The 20,157-nt window shown below is 39.8% G+C and overlaps 1 protein-coding gene across 3 annotated transcripts in view; it reads right to left on the reverse strand.

The window, feature by feature from the left end:
- LOC122799168 (platelet endothelial cell adhesion molecule-like) overlaps nucleotides 1-20,157 on the reverse strand; it is an 879,258-nt gene that overhangs the window by 463,919 nt on the left and 395,182 nt on the right. For all 3 annotated transcript variants that reach the window (XM_044068057.1, XM_044068059.1, XM_044068058.1), the window contains one exon: nucleotides 17,778-18,056. In XM_044068057.1, the coding sequence (XP_043923992.1) occupies nucleotides 17,778-18,056 (279 nt within the window). The remainder of the gene's footprint in view (nucleotides 1-17,777; nucleotides 18,057-20,157) is intronic.

Here is a 20,157-nt window from a genome sequence, read left to right on the forward strand (position 1 = left end):
TACAATTGCCTCATGTACAAAGACAACCCTCTCCTCCTCCCAACAAGTACAACAATATCCGAGAGATGCAACCATATAGCCAAACTGGAGGCTAAGCTCTCTCAACTCAGTATTGGCGCAGTCAGTCAGGAGGAGAAGGTAACCACATACACCACAAATCCAGTCACACATAGACCTACCACAACAGCAAACCAAACACATAAACACACAAAAACATACTCGGAGGCTCTAAATATAAATCTGCCTAAGCAACAGAGACCTCCAAAGCAGACATCCAAGCAACTGCTACCCCAAAACAAAACATGTGTAACACATACTTCACAAAGTCAGTGTGCCAAACAGTCACAGCCCTTAAGACTAAACAACACACCTGATACACTTGTAATAGGTGACTCTATTGTCAGACACACTGACGTCCCACTCACCAGGCTGAACAAGGAGAAGGTCACAGTGAGCTGCCTGTTGGGCGCCAGGATCCGCCACATAACACAAGAACTCAGGTCACTCCAAAGCAGGTACAAATATGACTCAGTCATTGTCCATGCTGGTGTGAATGACCTGAGACATACCTCCCTGGACTACATGAAAAGAGACATAGAGGAGCTCTCTGATCATGTAGCCCAGGCAGGTATGACCCTGACCCTGAGTAGCATCTTACCCTCACCAAGAATGATGCCACTGTATAAAGACAAAATTATCAATTTTAACAATTGGCTAAAGTTTTGGTGTCATTCAAAGGGGATCCAGTGTCTGTCAGCCTGGGATGCCATGCTCGACAAGCCACATTGCTTCGCTAGGGACGGCTTGCACCTGTCACCCCTGGACTTTCGGATACTGGCAAAGGCTCTTGCCACCCCCATAGTGCCTTCTTTAGGCAAGACTCAAAAGACAAACCCACCTCCATAGACAACACAAGGAAAAAAAAACTAAGGGTAATGCTACTCAATGCCAGAAGTCTAAACCTCAAAATGCAAGCACTCGAAGCCCTCCTCAGTATGGAGAATATCGATGTCTGTGCAATAACAGAGACCTGGTTCAAGGCTCCCGAGAGCACCCCAGCACTACCAGGTTATACCTCACACCATGCTTTTCGGCCCCAAAACTCAGACCGAACCACAAAGGGAGGGGGAGTATCCATATTCATCAAAGATACCCACACCTCCAGGTTAGTGGCACTGCATGAAGCATCGGAGACCATCCATGTGCAACTAACAGTGGGCAAAACTGCCTTTCAGTTTGTAGCCTGCTACAGACCACCCTCCCAAACTCAGGTACCTCACTCGGCTTTCCTGAGAACACTGGAGAATATGAAGGTCTCTCCAAACACCATTATATTGGGCAACTTCAACTACCCAAACATAGACTGGGAGCATTACTCAAGCCTCAACACCCTAGCCCAAAGGTTCCTAGAATTTATAAACTCAAATGCTATGGAACAACTAGTTACCACTCCCACAAGAGGGGAAAACATACTGGACCTGATCATCACAAACATGGGGACTCTATGCTCCACACCAGAGGTATACCCCTCATTGGTAAGATTGGACCATAAATTAATCTCTTTGGACATCCACATCCCTACCCCACCACCAGCCCAGACAACCACAGTGAAAAACTTCTCAAAAGCAAATTTCACACTTCTCAAAACCGAGGTGAAATCCTTCAAAGCCCCCGGGTCAGTGGAAACTACAGCCCAAACTGCAGAATCCTTTATAAACGCATTCTATGGACACCTACAGGAATGCATGGATCATGCAATCCCAAATAAAACCAAGACCCAATCCTCCAAAGGCTTGCATCCTGTCCGGTGGACCCCAGCCATAAATAAGCTATACAACAAAAGGAGAAAGCTACTACATGATAGAACAAAATCCCTAAAAGGGAAGGCATCTCTGATCAGTACTAGCAAAAAAACTATGGTCCCTCTTAAATCATCTAAGGCCAGCTTCGAGAGAAAAATTGCACAGGACACTAAAGATAATCACAAGGCCTTCTTTAGTTATGTTAGGAACCTGGGTGGCAACTCCCAGATATGTTTGGAGTTAGTCCAAAATGACAAAAAATACACTGAACCCACAGACATTGCCAACATCCTGGCAGACAGGTTCAGTGCAAACTGCCCCCCTTCCCCCCCAAAAGAGCAAATATCTATCCCAGCAGAGAGTTGTCTCCCTGACATCTCAGATGCTCAGTTGAGAGCTGCCCTCTCCAAAGCAAAAAACACAGCATCAATGGGACCGGACGGTGTCCTGGGCTGTGTCCTACATGAGTTCCAAGAAGAGCTAGAACCTCATATAAAGTTACTGTTCAATCTCAGCCTTACTACAGGATATGTACCAAAGGAATGGCGTACAGCAACAGTGGTCCCACTCCACAAAGGTGGTGCCTCAATGGACCCTGGAAACTATCGCACCATAAGCCTGACTAGCCTGATCTGCAAAGCTATGGAATGGATCATCATGGAACTCATAAACAAAGACATAGGGGACCTACAGATGCTGGATCCTACCCAATTCAGCTTTGTCAAGGGCAGATTCTGCCTCTTCAACCTGGTAGATTTCTTTGAAACAGTCACCAAGGCCATAGATGAAGGGAAGGTAGCCCACACAGCCTACCTGGACCTCGCAAAAGCCTTCGACACAATACCCCACTCTGGCATCATAAAAAAGCTCTCCAGCTTAAATATTAACCCCTATGTCATAAGATGGGTTGCAAACTGGCTCAAGAATAGAGCCCACATGGTCAGAATTGCGGGAGCCATGTCAGACTCTAAACCAGTTACAAGTGGCGTCCCACAAGGCTCAGTCCTGGGACCTCTCTTGTTCGGTATATATTTTTCTGAGGTACAGGCCAACATGGGAGGACTATGGCTGACCAAGTTCGCAGATGACTGCAAACTAGGTACCATAATCAACTCCCCAGCTGACACAAGCATCCTCCTTATAACACAGATGATTATGATTGGGTCGCAGATATTAACTTGCTTATTATGTGTTCTTGACATGGAGACAAACATTCACATTGAAAGCAAATCTTGTCATCCATGTCAAGAACATATAATTTTAAGTTATGATCAAAGATCTGATCATAATTCTTCCTAGCGCATGGTAATTTGTCTACTCCATGTACTAGTAGCCACAGAAAATTAAAAAAAAAAAAGTAATGGAGTTGGGAACCTACATATACCCTGTGTAAGAAAAACAGCTAGTTCCCAAATAAATACATTTTGCTGAGTGTAATCTATACAGCAGAGAGAAATGGAGCTGAAATTAACCCATTTCTTGTTTTTCTAGTGTTAATTATTCTTAAATATGAGTTAAATAACACTGTGGTTCAGCACTACTGTAGTACCAGATGAGATACTGATAGCTGAGTGGGTGCTTAATAATTCTTATGCACCATTCTAAGCATTGTTAAGGTTGTGCCTCGCACTATAATAGTGCTGAACCAAGATGTCATCTAACTGATATTCGAGTATAATACTGGTGCTTCATGCACTAAATTTGGGTTATACCTACAATAGATTTTCTTGTCATGGTTATGTATGTTGAAAGATAAAACTACAATTTAGTGGGAGATGAACAAATAAAATTAAGCACAGGTATGTAGCTACATCATTATGAAATCAGCATAAGCATTTTATTATAGGGTTGTGAGGGTGGCCTAATTCTATCTAATTCTGTCTATTCTCACCAAAAAGTGAGTTAAATCTGCTCTTTTGCCTGTTTTAAGCTTGTTTTTTGCAATTTCACACCTGCACTTTTAAAGTTTGTCTTTTTGTTGAATTTATCTGTTGAGGCTGCTCACTCAAGTGCACTAGCCTGTGTTAAGTAATTACTGTGCATTTTCTGCTGTTTGTATTGTAAAAAAAAAAAAAAGAAAAAAACAAAAAAATCCTTGTTTCCCGCCTTTCCTGACCTAGAATAGTCCCTAATACAGGCATTGCTGTATTCCGGACTTTAGAATAGCTCCTGTATTGCCTATTTCCTTACTTGGATAGAAGGAAGCTTCTTTTTTCACCAGTGGGAGTGGGGAGTTTGAGCAGCCTATCTGTCCCTGGAGGAGTGATCTCAGCACAGAATCTTGTAGTTTTTTGGCCGTTTTGGGCTAATTTCTAGCTTTTTCAAGTTCCCTGTATAAAAACCCACTTTGGCACGATTTTTTGCTTGTTCCAACTCAGCAATAGCTCCTCGTGGTCCTGCAGAGGGGTGCTAGCAGCAGAGAGACGAAAAAGAGTGATTGCTACTTGATATAAGTATATTTTAATGCTATTACCTTTGCGACTGTCTATATTCTCGCCGAAAAGGGAGTTAAATCTGCTATTTTGCCTGTTTTAAGCTTGTTTTTTGCAATTTCAAACCTGCACTTTTAAAGTTTGTCTTTTTGTTGAATGTATCTGTTGAGGCTGCTCACTCAAGTGCGCTAGCCTGTGTTAAGTAATTGCTGTGCATTTTCTGCTGTTTGTATTGTTAAAAAAAAAGAAAAAAACAAAAAAAATCCTTGTTTCCCGCCTTTCGTGACCTAGAATAGTCCCTAATACAGGCATTGCTGTATTCCGGACTTTAGAATAGCTCCTGTGTTGCCCATTTCCTTACTTGGATAGAAGGAAGCTTCTTTGTTTACCAGTGGGAGTGGGGAGCTTTGAGCAGCCTATCTGTCCCTGGAGGAGTGATCTCAGCACAGAATCTTGTAGTTTATTGGCCATTTTGGGCTAATTCCTAGCTCTTTCAAGTCCACTGTATAAAAACCCGCTTTGGCGCGTTTTTTCGCTTATTCCAACTCAGCAATAGCTCCTCGTGGTCCTGCAGAGTGGTGCTAGCAGCAGAGAGACGAAAAAGAATGACTGCTACTTGATTTAAGTATATTTTACTGCTATTATTATGCTGAAAAGCAAGTTAAATATGCTCTTTTGCCTGTTTTAAGCTTGTTTTTTACAATTTCATACCTGCACTTTTAAACATTTTTAAAAATTGCACTTTTGTGACATTGCCAACATCCTGGCAGACAGGTTCAGTACAAACTCCCCCCCTTCCCCCCCAAAAGCGCAAATATCTATCTCAGCAGAGAGTTTTTTCCCTGACATCTCAGATGCTCAGGTGAGAGCTGCCCTCTCCAAAGCAAAAAAACACAGCATCAATGGGACCGGACGGTGTCCTGGGCTGTGTCCTACATGAGCTCCAAGAAGAGCTAGAACGTCATATAAAGTTACTGTTCAATCTCAGCCTTACTACAGGATATGTACCAAAGGAATGGTGTACAGCAACAGTGGTCCCACACCACAAAGGTGGTGCCTCAACGGACCCTGGAAACTATCGCCCCATAAGCCTGACTAGCCTGATCTGCAAAGCTATGGAGTGGATCATCATGGAACTCATAAACATTGGGGACCTACGGATGCTGGATCCTACCCAATTCAGCTTTGTCAAGGGCAGATTCTGCCTCTTGAACCTGGTAGATTTCTTTGAAACGGTCACCAAGGCCATAGATGAGGGGAAGGTAGCCCACACAGCCTACCTGGACCTCGCAAAAGCCTTTGACACCATACCCCACTCTAGCATCATAAAAAAGCTCTCCAGCTTAAATATCACCCCCTATGTCATAAGATGGGTTGCAAACTGGCTCAAGGATAGAACCCACATGGTCAGAATTGCGGGAGCCATGTCAGACTCTAAACCAGTTACAAGTAGCGTCCCACAAGGCTCAGTCCTGGGACCTCTCTTGTTAGGTATATATTTTTCTAAGGTACAGGCCAACACGGGAGGACTATGGCTGACCAAGTTCGCAGATGACTGCAAACTAGGTGCCATAATCAACTCCCCAGCTGACAGAAGCATCCTCCAAAAGGGTCTCACAGAGACGGATAACTGGTGCCAAGCCATGGCCTAAAGCTAAATGCCAAAAAGTTTATAGTCATCCCCTTTGGGAAAAACAAAGTGCCCATAAATTACCACATAGGCGGTAATCCATTAAGTACGGAGGAAGTAATTAGGGACCTGGGGACCCAAGTTGATAGTAATCTCTCCTTTGACAACCACATTGCCAAAGTGGTTAGAAAGACCTTCTATATAACCCACCTTATCATGAAAGGATTCACATCTAGATCAAGGGAGGTCATTGTGCTCCTTTACTCATCACTCATCCGCCCCATAATTGAATACAATGCCCCATTTGGGATGTACCTTACTCGACACCTGCAGCAACTGGAAAGACCCCAAAAGTACCTCACCAAGAGGATCAAGGGACTCAAACAGATGACCTATGCTGCTCGGTTAAAGAAACTCCAGCTCTACTCAGTTGCATACCGCCTACTTAGAGGCGATCTGTGCCTGACGTATAAAGCCATGTCCAACCCAGAACTAATGGACATGCTCCACCTCAAAAAATGCAAATCCCATAGAGCTACATGCTCGAGGGACTTGAACCTCAACACAGAAATTAACTGGACATGCTGGAGAGACAGATTTATAATCCAGAGGCTCCTAGCACTTTGGAATAGGATCCCAGTCCAAGTCAGGCAGAGCCCCTCACTGACTCTCTTCAAGAGGAATCTTGACGAGTGGATGGGAGATCGTAGGTTTACCCCGGAGATTACTTCTGTGTCACTACTAGACAGAGGCATAGTAAACTAATCTAAAAAGGGCACAGTAAAACTCATTTAAAAGGGTGGCGAAAGCCAAACACACTCTGGCTAGGCTTGTAAATGCCCTAGGGCAGATAGCCTAGTATCAACCTATTAACCTATGAACCTATTATATGCATTATGTACAATAGCAAAATTCTTAATTAATTGGATAAGCCCATGATATAAGTAGAATTTTCATATAAAGATAATTTATGCAGAGTATAGAGAGAAACAACATGTAATGAGAGATATTACTGAAAGTGGTCAAGAGTAGCAGAATGGTACGGGACGAGGAGAGCTGCTGTATTTTGAGGAAGTCTTCTAAAAACGAAAGTGCTGAAGTTTAAATAATAGTCAGCAGTGTCTTGGTGTCATTTTTTGACATTCTGTGATAATGAATTGAGTTTTTTTGTGATATTATGCTAATTATACTTAACCATAACTGTTGTCCTTGGGGAGTGTCGGAGTAACAGCACATCTTAACATTACGATAGGTGCCAAAGGAGTAGTACTACACCTAGAGAATGTGAACAGGTACAGGGTTCACCTGCAGCACAGTCATGTGAAAGCCTATCCTTTCCATAGACTGTCTGTCCATCTTGTACTGGTTAGTGAAAGTATGGCTTTTGGATCATGTAGCAGCTTCTCAAATGACTTGTGCAGCAACATTTCTATAATATGCTGCTGATGTTACTTTTACTGTTTTAGAATATCCACTAATTGTACCTTGCAAAAGTATGTTCTATTTATCTTTAAAGTACAATACAATGGGCCAATCTTTTACAACAAATTAAATTTGCTTACTGAACAAAAGAGGTAATAAACCTGTCTTGTTGGCCTTTAAGTACATTTAACATTTTATCTCCCTTCTACCCTACAGTCTCACTTACCATTTTTCTACCCGATACATGCCCTTTTGAATGCCTTTGTGTATCCTGTGTCTAATATCTCATCAGGTAGTCCATTTTGTGAGTTCACAATCCTCTCTGCAAAAAATACATTTAGAGAATCAGGGAGTAGTTAGTGCCTAGAGTCTGCTGCTTGTCCTCAAGCCATCCCTGTCTGTCTTTCATGTCTAGAATGATCTCTCCCATATCATAGGTTCTTAGGTTCATAGGCTGGTATTAGGCTATCGGCCCTAGGGCCTATACAAGCCTAGCCATAACAATTCCCTGGTTATTTCTTCCCACAGTATTTACTTCCCTGGACCACTCGTATGCAACTTCTTCAGATGAAAAAAAACATATTTAATCTATTTTCCTGCCCAGCTATTACCTCAGTACTTCATCACTTTCTTATGCATTGCCTATTGTACTGTCATTGTGGTTGAAGTCTTAAACCCTAAAAAGTATTGTACAAAGTCAATACTTGCACTGTATAACCAAATTATGGACCTAAATCTCATATCCAATCAGATATATATTTAGCTTTCACTTATTTAACTCTTCACACAGTCACTCCTCCTCCTTTTCCTGTTTTTTTCTCTTGCTTCCTTCCTTTTATCTTCTCTCCCCTTTATACTAAGTTCTTTCTATAGCACGTATATAAATCTCATTTACCATCTTTCTCTATACTCTTACTAATTTTCCTCTCTATCTCCCACTAATACCCGACATACAAAAATATAAATGCAGGGGGTTGGGAAAGTGGCCTAATGGTTAAGGTGTTTGCCTTACAAACACAAGGTACAGGGTTTAAATCTCAAAGGGGATAATTGGCTAGGCTTAAAATGGCTTGCAAGGGCAATTAGCCTAGTACTAATCTATGAACCTATAAAGGTCCTCAATACTCTATGAACAGTGAGAAAAAAAGGTATTTTTACTTATGTATGTTATAACCATTCCAACTACCTCTTTCTATTAGTACTTATACTAATATGTGCCATGATTTTTACAACTTTCTCTTTCACTTATATGTGTGATTTGTGTGCTATAATCCAGGGATGCTTACTTTCTCCCATTCTAGTAACATATTTCTTCTCAAATTATATTTGGATCTACTACATTACCACTCTCCTGTACCTAGTTGCCTCTTGCCCAATGTTCTCCATAGCTTGCTGCGATCTCCTCAACTGTCTAAACTCAAAAGCTTATTTTTTTTCCTTTTTATAAACTATCATATTTATTTTGTATGGCTTGTGTACATTTTTCATTATTGCATCCTACGTTTACCACTGTCATAATGCATTTTAATTACTGTTGTTGTAATTATACATTTTGAAGCTTCCCTCCTTCGACCTCAACTAACAATGGGTATTCATTACCCAGTCAGAACCTCTTAGAAAAGAAATGTCAATAAATAACCAAATCTCTTCACATTAACCTGATATGATCATGCTCACTGATATCATGCCTCTCTAGTCTCTTCTGTTCCAAAATAAGAAGGCCTGCATGCGTTCCAGCCTTTGCTTATAGTCCTGCCATTACAGACACCTTTCTGGTAACTTTTCTATTGATGCTTTCCAGCAGCTTGATGTTCTTTTGCTTATATGTCCTCTAGAAATGCACATGGACTCTGAAGCTATGGTCTGACCAAGACATGTAGAGATGAAGCATTACCTTTTGCTTCTGAAATCTCGTACCCCCTGAGGCTGCTCCACCATTCTGCTTCTGTCATTCCTATCTCACTTTTATCCTGTGGTCCAAAATAAGTGTGATCATCCTCTCAGATGATTTCTTTTGTTCTTCTGTTGCCATCAGTACCATTCCCCTGATAATATTCCTTACAAGTGTTATTGTTGCCAAAATGTAATAAGTTGCTTTTGTTTGCAATGAACATCAATTGCTCTCTTTCTGTTGACTTAATCAGCCTTTCTAAATCATTTCCTAGATTCTATCCACCATCCTTGACTGCTGAACGTATATTTCTGCCATTAGCAAAGAGGTTGATCCAGTTCTTAAACAGGTTGACCCACTTCTCTATTTCCTTTAATATGTCTGAGACAAACACACTGAACTATACAGGACCCAGGACTCTTGTGGTACTCTTAATTTCTAATACTGTCACTCTCACAACAACTATCTGTTATCCTTCCTTCTAACAGTGCAGCTATCCAGTTTCTCAGTCATGGTCCTACTCCAAAAACCATTCAGTTTCCTATCAGCATCATATGTAGGAATAAGTCAAAGGATTTGCTGAATTCCAGGCAGGCTGTCTACCTTTCAGCTTCACCCCTAATCTAGTTGTTAAACTGGATCACATTTGAATGATTGTTCTTTTTGGATATGGACTCCTCTTATTGCTCTTCTAAAGGTGGCCGCCTTATAGAATACTATTAGCCGTCCTCTTAAGATTTTGTAGATGGTTTTCCCTTCCAGTGTTGTCACAATAACATGCCTGTAGTTCTCCACATTTTAGTTCCCCACCCTGGAACAATGATGTTACAATTAATTACCTCTCAGTCCTCTGTCTCTTCTGCCTTTGCTTTCTTTCTTGAGCCGCTCTCCTAACTCCCTTTCTATTTTAGCCTTTGCTGCCCTTACCATCTCTGCCTTTTGCAAACCTCCTTGTACAATACATCCTTTATCTCCCATAACCTTCTTTGCACATTTTGTAGACCTTGACATTTGCCCTAATTGATAGTCTTACATTCCTCTGTAGCTTCAATTGTCTTTTTTCATTTTGCCTTTTTGTTCTCTTCTTCATTCTCCAGTCAATAGCTTACAGAACTCAATAATCAACCCATTCAAATAGCTTGTTTACTCCTTGGATTTGTCTCTAGTCTTCTAACTCATTCTTAGCTACACCCCAAGCACAGCTTAATCCAATATCCTAAAATCCTACTCATGATTTTCTTTTTATTGTTAATAACCACAAAGCCAACTAAATGTGCAGCAGTACCAAAAAAAGCAAAACTTACCTTTAATTTAGAGCTCTCATCCTAAAACATCAATAGTGACTTTTTCAGAATAAAAATCAATTAAATAGAAGCCAACTTTAAATAGTGAACAATTTGTTTATATGATATAAAGCTGTATCATGAGATGATCTACATTATTTTAAATAAAACAAGATACATGTAAACAAATCTTAAAAGCATGTGTGTAAATAATAAAACTTCCAGTGAGTAGAAAGCATGAACAACACCGTCAGTTTATAATTTGCTGCCTTTAAATTTGATTAACTTTTCATAGAAATATCATTTAAATCAAGGGAAATGCATGGATTCATCTAGTTTGCCACTATTGCTCCTATAAGCCAATATATTCTCCACCAGCTCCATCTAGGCTGTCAACTTTCTTCAAAGCAAACACAAATTATGACAAATCATAGCGTGCTTCTATGGAGGGGCGGTAGTAGGAATATGCATAGGGCTCCCTGCCCACTTTATTAATGCAAGCTAACCCTAACCCGAACCCTGACCATAATCACTACCCTACACCTTACCTTGGAAAAAAAACTTGTATAACATTACCATTATTCAGACAAATTATGTCTGAAGTTAGTGGTAGGCTTAATGGCTCACTAAAGGGAATGGTTGTTTTCCTTTTGTGGTCTGTTGTTTTTCAACGTTTCAGATTATCAAGACTTGGATTGTTCAATATGCTAGGAGTGATCATTTGTTGTTTAGATTTTCAGAATTTAATCAATTACATAATAAGGTAAACCTTTTTCATGCAGAACTAAGGTAATTGATTTGAGATGCAGGCTTTAACCAGAAGTACATAAAATAACTCTGCTTTATATATCACTGCTCCATAGTGTGCAACATGAAAATGTGTGCATGTCACGACATGATGAGCACACAGCCAGGGAAATGTTTAGATTCACTAAGCGCTGTGTAGCAGCACATAGCACTGCACAAACAAGGTAAGTATCATGCATGCTAATTTCTGCATAAGGAGCTGAACTGCATGCTAATTAACCAATCCAACACAGTTTAGCTATTCAACAAGCTATAAAGCATCTGTGTAGACTCCATGCTTGTTTTCCCTGCAGATTCCAAAACTTTTGGAATACAGACACAGAAATGAGTCTACATGGAAAGAATGTTAGGGGCTGCTGGTGCTTTAATTCATTTGTTTGTGCTATAGGCCGAAGTCAGTACTGCTGCTGCTGCTGCTAATAGGCCTAGGATTAGAAGGAGAAGAGTTTTTAGGCCCTGTTTAACTTTTCACAGCCTACATAATATGGAAATTGTGGAATGGGAGTGCTACAGAGTGGATAGGGACACACTACAGAAACTTTTCAACCTCTGTCATCCTCAACTCAGAGCCAGAGCCAACCAGGGGAACCCATCCCAGTGGAGAGAAAGGTATGTGTAGGCCTTAGAATCTTAGCTACAGGTACCTTTCAGAGACCAACAGTGGACATTATCGGGGTGTCACAGGCATCAGCATCCAGGATCCTCCACCAGTTCCTGAATGCTGTGTTCCAACATTCCCGTGACCACATATAATTTCTCTGTAGCTCTGAGGAGGGAACCAGAAATATGCAGGAGGTCTACCGTGTAGCAGACTACACTGAAGTACTGGGTGCCATAGATTGAACATGTGTAAGAAATTAAGGCACAACCCAGGGAACAGGGTAGGCTCTACATTAACAGAAAGGGCCACCACTCTATCAACTGCCAAGTCATGTGCAATGCGAAGGGAATAATCCTGAACGTGTGTGCTGGCAACCCTGGCAGTTATGACTCAAGTATGTGGCACACCTCCCAACTGTAACAGATGTTTGCTATAGGGGATATCCCACATGGTCATTTACTTGAGGATGCAGGCTGTGCACTTGAACCATGGCTGATGACACCCTTCAGAAATGCACACACATCCATGGAAGAAAGCCATAATAAGGCTGTCATGTTGCCAGTCCAGCTATCTGGAATTTTGTAAATAATTCTATGTCATTTGTGAATATTGATATGATTTATACAAAAGTATATGTTGAACAGGATTTGTACAGTACTGAACTTCAAGAATGTAACCACAGCATACCCTGTTGGAACATAGAAGATTAACTTGCAAAAATTAAAGAAAATAAATTGAGATTACATTGTTTTACAATTGTGTTATAAAAGTTAGTTTCAATGCAGCAAGGAGACAGGATGTCTAAAACTAGAGTGTCTTCTGGATTGTTTTGTAAGTGTTTTATTGTTTTAGGTCTTCTAGCAACTGCAAACATCTGAGAGATATGTATGTATGTATATATATATATATATATATATATATATATATATATATATATATATATATATATATATATCATTCATCATCTATCATCTTGCCTACCCATCACATTAGGAGTCCCCCAGGGCTTGATACTAGGACCCCTTCTTTTCTCCATCTTTATCAACGACCTTCATTCAGTCATCCGAGATGCTACCTGCATTAAATATGCTGATGACTCCACCTTGATTTGTTCTGACACCTCACCAGCTACTTTATTCACATTAACCCAAAATATCTTCAATACAGTGGAAAAATGGCACTTACTCTTATTACTGTCATATTGTCTGGTTTATTCAGTGCAAACCATACACATTTTTATACTGCCAGGTGACATTTTACTCCTTTATATTTATTTGGTATGACTACTGCAATCAGGATTGTTACTCATCAGCCTTGTGATGCAACCTTTGCAACCTACTGGCATGGGCTTCCTGGTTCACAGCCCGCTCAGCTGGAGCTGTAATGAAAATAGAGAAACATTTAGACATACCTATCCATCACATACACAGGCTGGACTTTGGTAAACAGTTATTGCTATGAATATTTACACACTGCTGGGACATCTCCCCTCTCTCTTGCTTCCTGGACTCACTGTTCCAAGAGCTCCCTCTTCCTTTATTTCAAGTCGGTGTAGTAGTGCCGGACCTGCTCACCAGTGCAAGGGATACCAGTGGCACTGGTGAGATCACAGACAAGACTTTCCCAGGCTTTTGCTTTACATTGGGAGCCCTGGTACTGGTCCTGCAGCAGTCTCACATCATGTTTTTTTACCAGGAGTCCTACCATGATCTTGGACTTCTGTATGCCCCAGTGTTGGGCCCGAAAGCACATGCCCTCTCCAACACCTGTCATAGTGCCTACAATGGAGAGCTACAACCAGTTATGAGCTGTATTCCTGCTTGCAGGGTTTTAATATGGCCAATTTCCCACCCTTTGCCATGATTGGATGCTTTTGCAAATGCTGAGCTAAGCTAAGCTACAGGCAAACCTGCTTAGCTATGGTTAGCAGTGTTTAAAGGGGCAAGTTCAGCATTGCTTACCAATGGACAAATCCACTTAGCTGGGCTACTCATTGCTTAGTATTCATGTGTACACAATGCTTACACCCGGTCAGTATAGCTGTGCAATGCTTAGCATTGCTTATGTTTTATTTTATTGGACTGCCAGCTGTAGGGGATTGATTCATCATTCATTACATAATATAGATTTATTTACCTTTCCTGACATCCTCCAATGTGCTATAATTACATTTATTCTTGTGTGACTATACTGTATGGAGCACTTGTGTTTCTATCGGGGTTTCACTACTTTATTACACTGATACCTCACATCTGGGCCTCGTACACAACTCTGGTTGAGAAATATAAGTTATTTCCTACATAAATGTACAAATAAATTAAAATTGTAATGTTTACACATATAAAATGGAAATGGCTTTAGTGAGGCTCGAACCATGAATAACTACATGCAACGCATATGCTCTAACCGCTACACTATTGCGCATACTGGATGTCTATTGCTATTTAACTTATCGTGCTGTTTCAGCTTGGCTAAGCATAGCTAAGCAATGGGCACACCCGCGCATCTATTTTTAAACTTTATTGCATATGTGAAAAAAATATATATTTATTACGTTTTTTACTTCATAATCTTCAGAATATCCATGCTAATGCTAAACCTGTTCTATCAAATTTCTGGCTTTGTAGGGACGATTGTCTCTTATGGCTTTGTCTAGATTTCTTACCCTGATAGGTTGGGGGTGTTACTAGCGTTCTTGTTCTATTTGAATTGCCTGGTGTGCAGGGGTCATGTGTATTGTGAGAGAACTGCTCTCAGACACACTGCTTGCACTTGTACATGGAACTGTGTCCATTTTACAGCACAGCAGCACACCTTCATGAATACGCATGGCGCACTGCCATGCTGCATGGAAACGGTCCCTTCCGTGTACAGAAATTTACTGAATCCAGGGGAACGTTGCATCCTGATTTGCTAATATATTATAATCCGGTAATAATAATTATAATAACTAAAGATAAAAATTTGCTTGAAATGATCAAGTATGATAACAGCTGATTGCTGTTTAGTTGTGGTGGAGTAACACTCTTTTTTGATACAAAATTAATCGTGTTTGATTCAGAATGAAAATGATGCACCCATTTCCTTAATAAATAATGTAATGGTCTTCCGTGAAGCAGAAGAAGCTGAGGCTGTACAAGTTATTATTTTAATGGTTATGATATTACTCTTCTCACTCTGGATTTTCTACTTGGGGAGGGATATTCAATCACTGAATGTTAAACTTAACAACAATGCTTTGGGGAAAACTCCATTTACCTTACTTTCACCTCAGGATATTTCAGTCTTGATTTATTTCACTAAAATGAAAATCTCTGATTTTCCTTTTCTTCATTTATTTTATTCTTCTTTGCTCCTGTCCAACTTCTTATCTTCAGAATTACTACATTAAGGCTAATTTCTAAAATGGTGGTTCTACTCAAACGTTACTTATTTGTCTATATTCTTTCTATCTCCCTTGGCCAAGCTACTTAAAAATATGTTTCTGGTTATTTGTTGTTTAAAATAATTAATGTAGCTCTTGCCAACATGGCTTCTGTAAATCATATGGCAATGAAAAAGCTGCAATGTCCTTTCTCATAGACAATACAGGGTATGGTTTTGAAAGGTAGTTCTGTGTCTATATTTCTAAATGTATCCAAGGCTCTGGTCTGTATCTATCTTGAGAGGAGCAATGGATGTTACAAGCAGTTACATGACACAGGAGATGGCTATTTATATGTTTTCAAGCAGTTTTGAAATAAGTGACAAAACAGCTACTGCCCTGAAACTGCTATAGTTAGAAAATGTGCCCCCTTTTTGGACTCAAATGAGGATGGAATTTTTTTTTTATGAAGTTAAGGAGCATTAAGTACTACAAATGAAACAGTAGAGAATGACCTATAGTGCAGTATAAGGATAATCAAAAGGGGGGCTATCAGCAGAGACAGACAGGAGAACTTGAATTTTTAAGTATTTTTAGACAAACATAAGAGGGTACAGGAAATAAGCAAAGTAAATACTCACTGCTTTAAACAAGCTTTAACTGTGGTTAACTGCCTAAATGAGAGGCAAGTAAACAGATAATATTAATTAATAGGAAGCCGATCTGTGTTGTTAAATCAAGGGAAGACGTATCAGGTTTAAGTTAAGGATGAGATGTTTTGCCCAGATGAAGATGATCTGTGATGTCATTGCAAAACTTCCTGGGATTATGAAAGCGAATGAATTTTGGTAAGTGATAACATTTTTAACTAGCCATAAACAAAGATTTGGCAGTAGTTCTTCGTGGTACAGGAGAGCTAAGCAGTATTTCTGTGACAGTAATGAAAGTTGTCAGAAGTAGTCCATCTGGGACATTAATGATCTGATTTGTGAAGTAACTCCAGCAAGTATGCTTGCCCAGTTTTATGCCTGAGCAGGATCAGGCTCTTGAGAATGAAAATGCTATACTGCTGATTCCTTTTGATGCTGAATCAAAGTTAAAGGAATACAGTTTTCATGAGGATAGAAATATAGATTGTGGAATTAAAGTTTTGGTTGTTTATAGAAAAGATAATGATAAAATTTCCTGATTTACTCTGTCATCAGTTTGCAAAAATGCAGTTGATGAGGGATTGTCAGTTGCTCAACACACTTTTAGCATGGATCAGTGCCATGGAGTTAATTTGCTGAAGGCAGCTTTCATCAGCAGTGGCTTTTGCCCTTTACCCCACTGCTGTGTGATCAAATATGGAGGTGTGTGGGGTGGCCCCTCACATGGGCAGTAATGGTAGGAAAGAAAAATAGTTTGAAGTTAGATGAAACTGGTTTTCAGTGAGCTATTTTTGTGGTTTTGCATTTTCTGAAAGTTCCTTTGGTGGACGGACACGACTCTAAGATGATTACAACAGAGGACCTATATAAGTAGCAAAATAGAAGTGAATATTACTTTGAGCAGAAGAGAGCAGCTAGTCTAGTGTGTTTCTTTATTTGTGATTTTATCAGTTCTGATAGCACTGAGAATGAGCTGATGATAGTCAACGAGTAGAAAAAAGAGATTTGAGAATTGTCTGGATCCAATTTTTGATTTATTTTGAAATCTCATAATGTAACCAGCTCTGTCTTCTTATGGGTAAACAATGACTAACACAATAGATTTTTCAGAGTTCTGGGGATGTAGATGCAGCCAGTTACTAGGTGTTTGACAGAGATGACATTACAGATATTAGGCAAGAGTGATAGCAGAGATTTGGGGGGGAAGAAATGGAAAGACAGTTGACAGAATACCTACAACACCATTTTTTATACGGTGCCTGCCAACTATCAACTCTCCTGATATTAAATACACCCAAATTTCCCTGTTGAAGCAGTCACTTGTAATGGGAGAATATATTCCATGTAACTATCAAACTACCCTTTGGATAGTTACTGGCAAATTCGCAGATGTGAGGACATATAAAGTCTGTATGCTGAGAGCATTTTACTTTCATGCACACACCTCCATGAATGCCACTGTGTATGTGGCTTGGTAGCAACCAAGTGTATTTCCCAACAACTGCAGCATGCTTGACATCTTTCCTTCAGCAGTTGTCTGCTTTTCAATGATTTTATCTCCCACCCAACACACACAAAGCCACACACACACACACAAACACAGGATAGGTGAATCAGTATGGCTGACTAATTTGCATCTTGCTCTGCCTGGCTCCTTCATTGTTCAAGTCACTAATTAAACTCAGGTCATGTATGTTACAGTTGTCCCTCTACATCATGAAGCTAGGCCATTGCGATATGTAAATGCTGTATAATATCCAATCAATTTGAATAGTGCTAGAAACATTTCATAATCTTTAAAAGGATTTTATTTTCTAACAGTGACATTTTTATTAAAGAGTTTTAGTCAAATTTGCAATTTGTTCTTATTTCAGAAAAAATAGTAATGCTCTTACCTCCCACATAGACATGTCTAAAATCCTTTTTTGAGACTGTACTTGATTCTGCCATACACTCATATATTCCACTGTCATTTATTTTTGCACTGCGTAATAAATAACTCACAAACTCATTGTTTTTCTCTGTAGCCAGTATTCGATGTCCTTCTTTTAATATGATTTCAAATGGACCTCTGAAAGAAGGGTTTTTTTTTCCTGTACATGTAATGTTCACATTGTCCGCTTCTGTTACATTATTTGAAGGCCAAATGTTTATTTTTGGAGTTGCAAATACATCTGAAAAAAGAGAGAAAAAAATAAAGTTGAAAAAAATCAGGAAACACTGACTCAGCAAACAAAGACATTCTAGATAAGTCAAAATATATCTCATACAATGTTGTACAATGTGACCATTTATTCATTCATTTCTGAAGAAATTTGTACAACAGTGAAATGCTCTCTTCTATTTAATGTAACTTCCTTTTACAGTGGAAACTTCCTGGGGAGAACGCTCAAGCTATATAAAATACAATACTGCACATATTTAGCAGCAAACATGTATAAGACAAACGCATGTTATAGTAATGTCTTTTGGCTTTTCCCGGTTAGGGGTCACCACAGCAGAACTCCAGTCCGCTAATGATTGGCAGTGAATTTTTACAGTGCTGAGTTGCCAGCCCGATGCCCAACCTTCAAAGAAGGCACACCCATTCATGCACGCACCTGCATGTCTTTATGCATCACTCAGCCATGGGGAGGACATGCAGACTCCACACAGAAGGCACTCCAGCCAAGAATCGAACGGGAGAACCTCTTGCTGTGAGGCGACAACGCTAACTGCTGCACCACTGCAGCCATCCTAGACAAACCCATGTTATATATTTCTGAATTTAAACACAAATTAAAAACAGGAATATATATATGGAAATCCAGTGTCAGAAAATTATATGCAGAAATGCAACTATAAAAATAACACAAGCATTCAGCAATTAAAATAGCTGAGTTACTAGTGAGGCACAAAGTAAGGAATAGTATATTGGAAAAAAACAGCTTAAGTGTTGCAAATAGATGCAGTGACTACAAAATGAAGAGTTGTTTTAAAACGTAGGACTGAAAAAAGTTGTGTTCAAAAGAATTAAAAAGAAAGACATCCAGCAAATCCAAACTGCCAACAGAGGCAAAGTACAATCTAAAAGTACTGGTCTACTAATAAGTCAGTTAGATCATGGAGGAAACTTCCTCTGCATGTTAAAAATAGTTAAAATACAGGACAGGTTTAATTGGGTAGGGGCCATGTTTAAAGAATTACTTCACAGAGCAATGGCTGGAGCAATTGCAAAGGACTATTTAAAGAACTTCACGTATTAATTTTTCAGCAATTTGTCAATGCTACTTGCTGTTGAAATGTTTTTTTTCTTAAGCTGCAGACAACAGTACCCATTATGGATAAGAGACATAATACACAAAACTCACTATTGATGTTTCTATACCACCATTCTATTTTAAACCACAACATTACAAGAGTGGCTATGGTAATCAGTTACCTACTTGACTGTAGTTGTATGAGGTGATAACAGCACTGTTTACCTACATGATCATAGATGTATCAATGGATATTGTATGTTATATTGTAAGAGCTCTTATAAATCCAGGGAGAAAACTGAATGTATGGAGAGACAGCCCGAAAGATCATCACTTTCTTTCCTCTAATCAGTTTAAGTTATTCAGCAATTTGTTCTTCCTTACTGTATTTCTTTGTAAATAAGACCTAACCAGAGAATAAGGCCTAGCATGGTTTTCCAGGGTGGTCATGATATATGCCCTACCCCAAAAATAAGCCCCAGTTAAGATCGTCAACAACACATGATGGACATGTTGAATTATAAAATAATATTAGTGACACCCGTTGACTGAGGTTATCATACTCTGCTCACCATTTTCGGACCATTCAGACACCCAACGTCTTCCCTTTGCAGAAAGTCATAAGATTCTTTCCCTGGGAGTCCTCCACGATTCTTACTGTAACCCTAATTATCACTCACACTTGACGGTTGAGATCCTTGGCCCATAAACACTGGCAGGTGTACTTTGATTGGTCAAAGTACAGAAAATGCATGCAAAGTACGCACACTTAGTAACGGACATCTGTGGTTGTGTCTTCTTAACCGTCGCCATTTTGTGTTGCTACTCCAGTCTTGTAAGTCTTCAATTAAGCCCCCCCCCCCAGACAAGATGAGTGCAAAAAGAAAAAGCTATTCCATCGAGTACAAGAAAGGAATCATGAAGGACCCCCAGGGAAAGAATCTGACAGCTTTCTGCAAAGAGAAGAAGTTAGATCTCCGAATGGTCCGAAAATGACGTGCAGCATACGATAACCTCAGTCAACAGGCTGACGAGG

Source organism: Protopterus annectens, chromosome 4.part0 (genome assembly GCF_019279795.1).
Source record: "Protopterus annectens isolate FY-2018-M chromosome 4.part0, PAN1.0, whole genome shotgun sequence".
In the NCBI taxonomy this organism is placed as follows: domain Eukaryota; kingdom Metazoa; phylum Chordata; order Ceratodontiformes; family Protopteridae; genus Protopterus; species Protopterus annectens.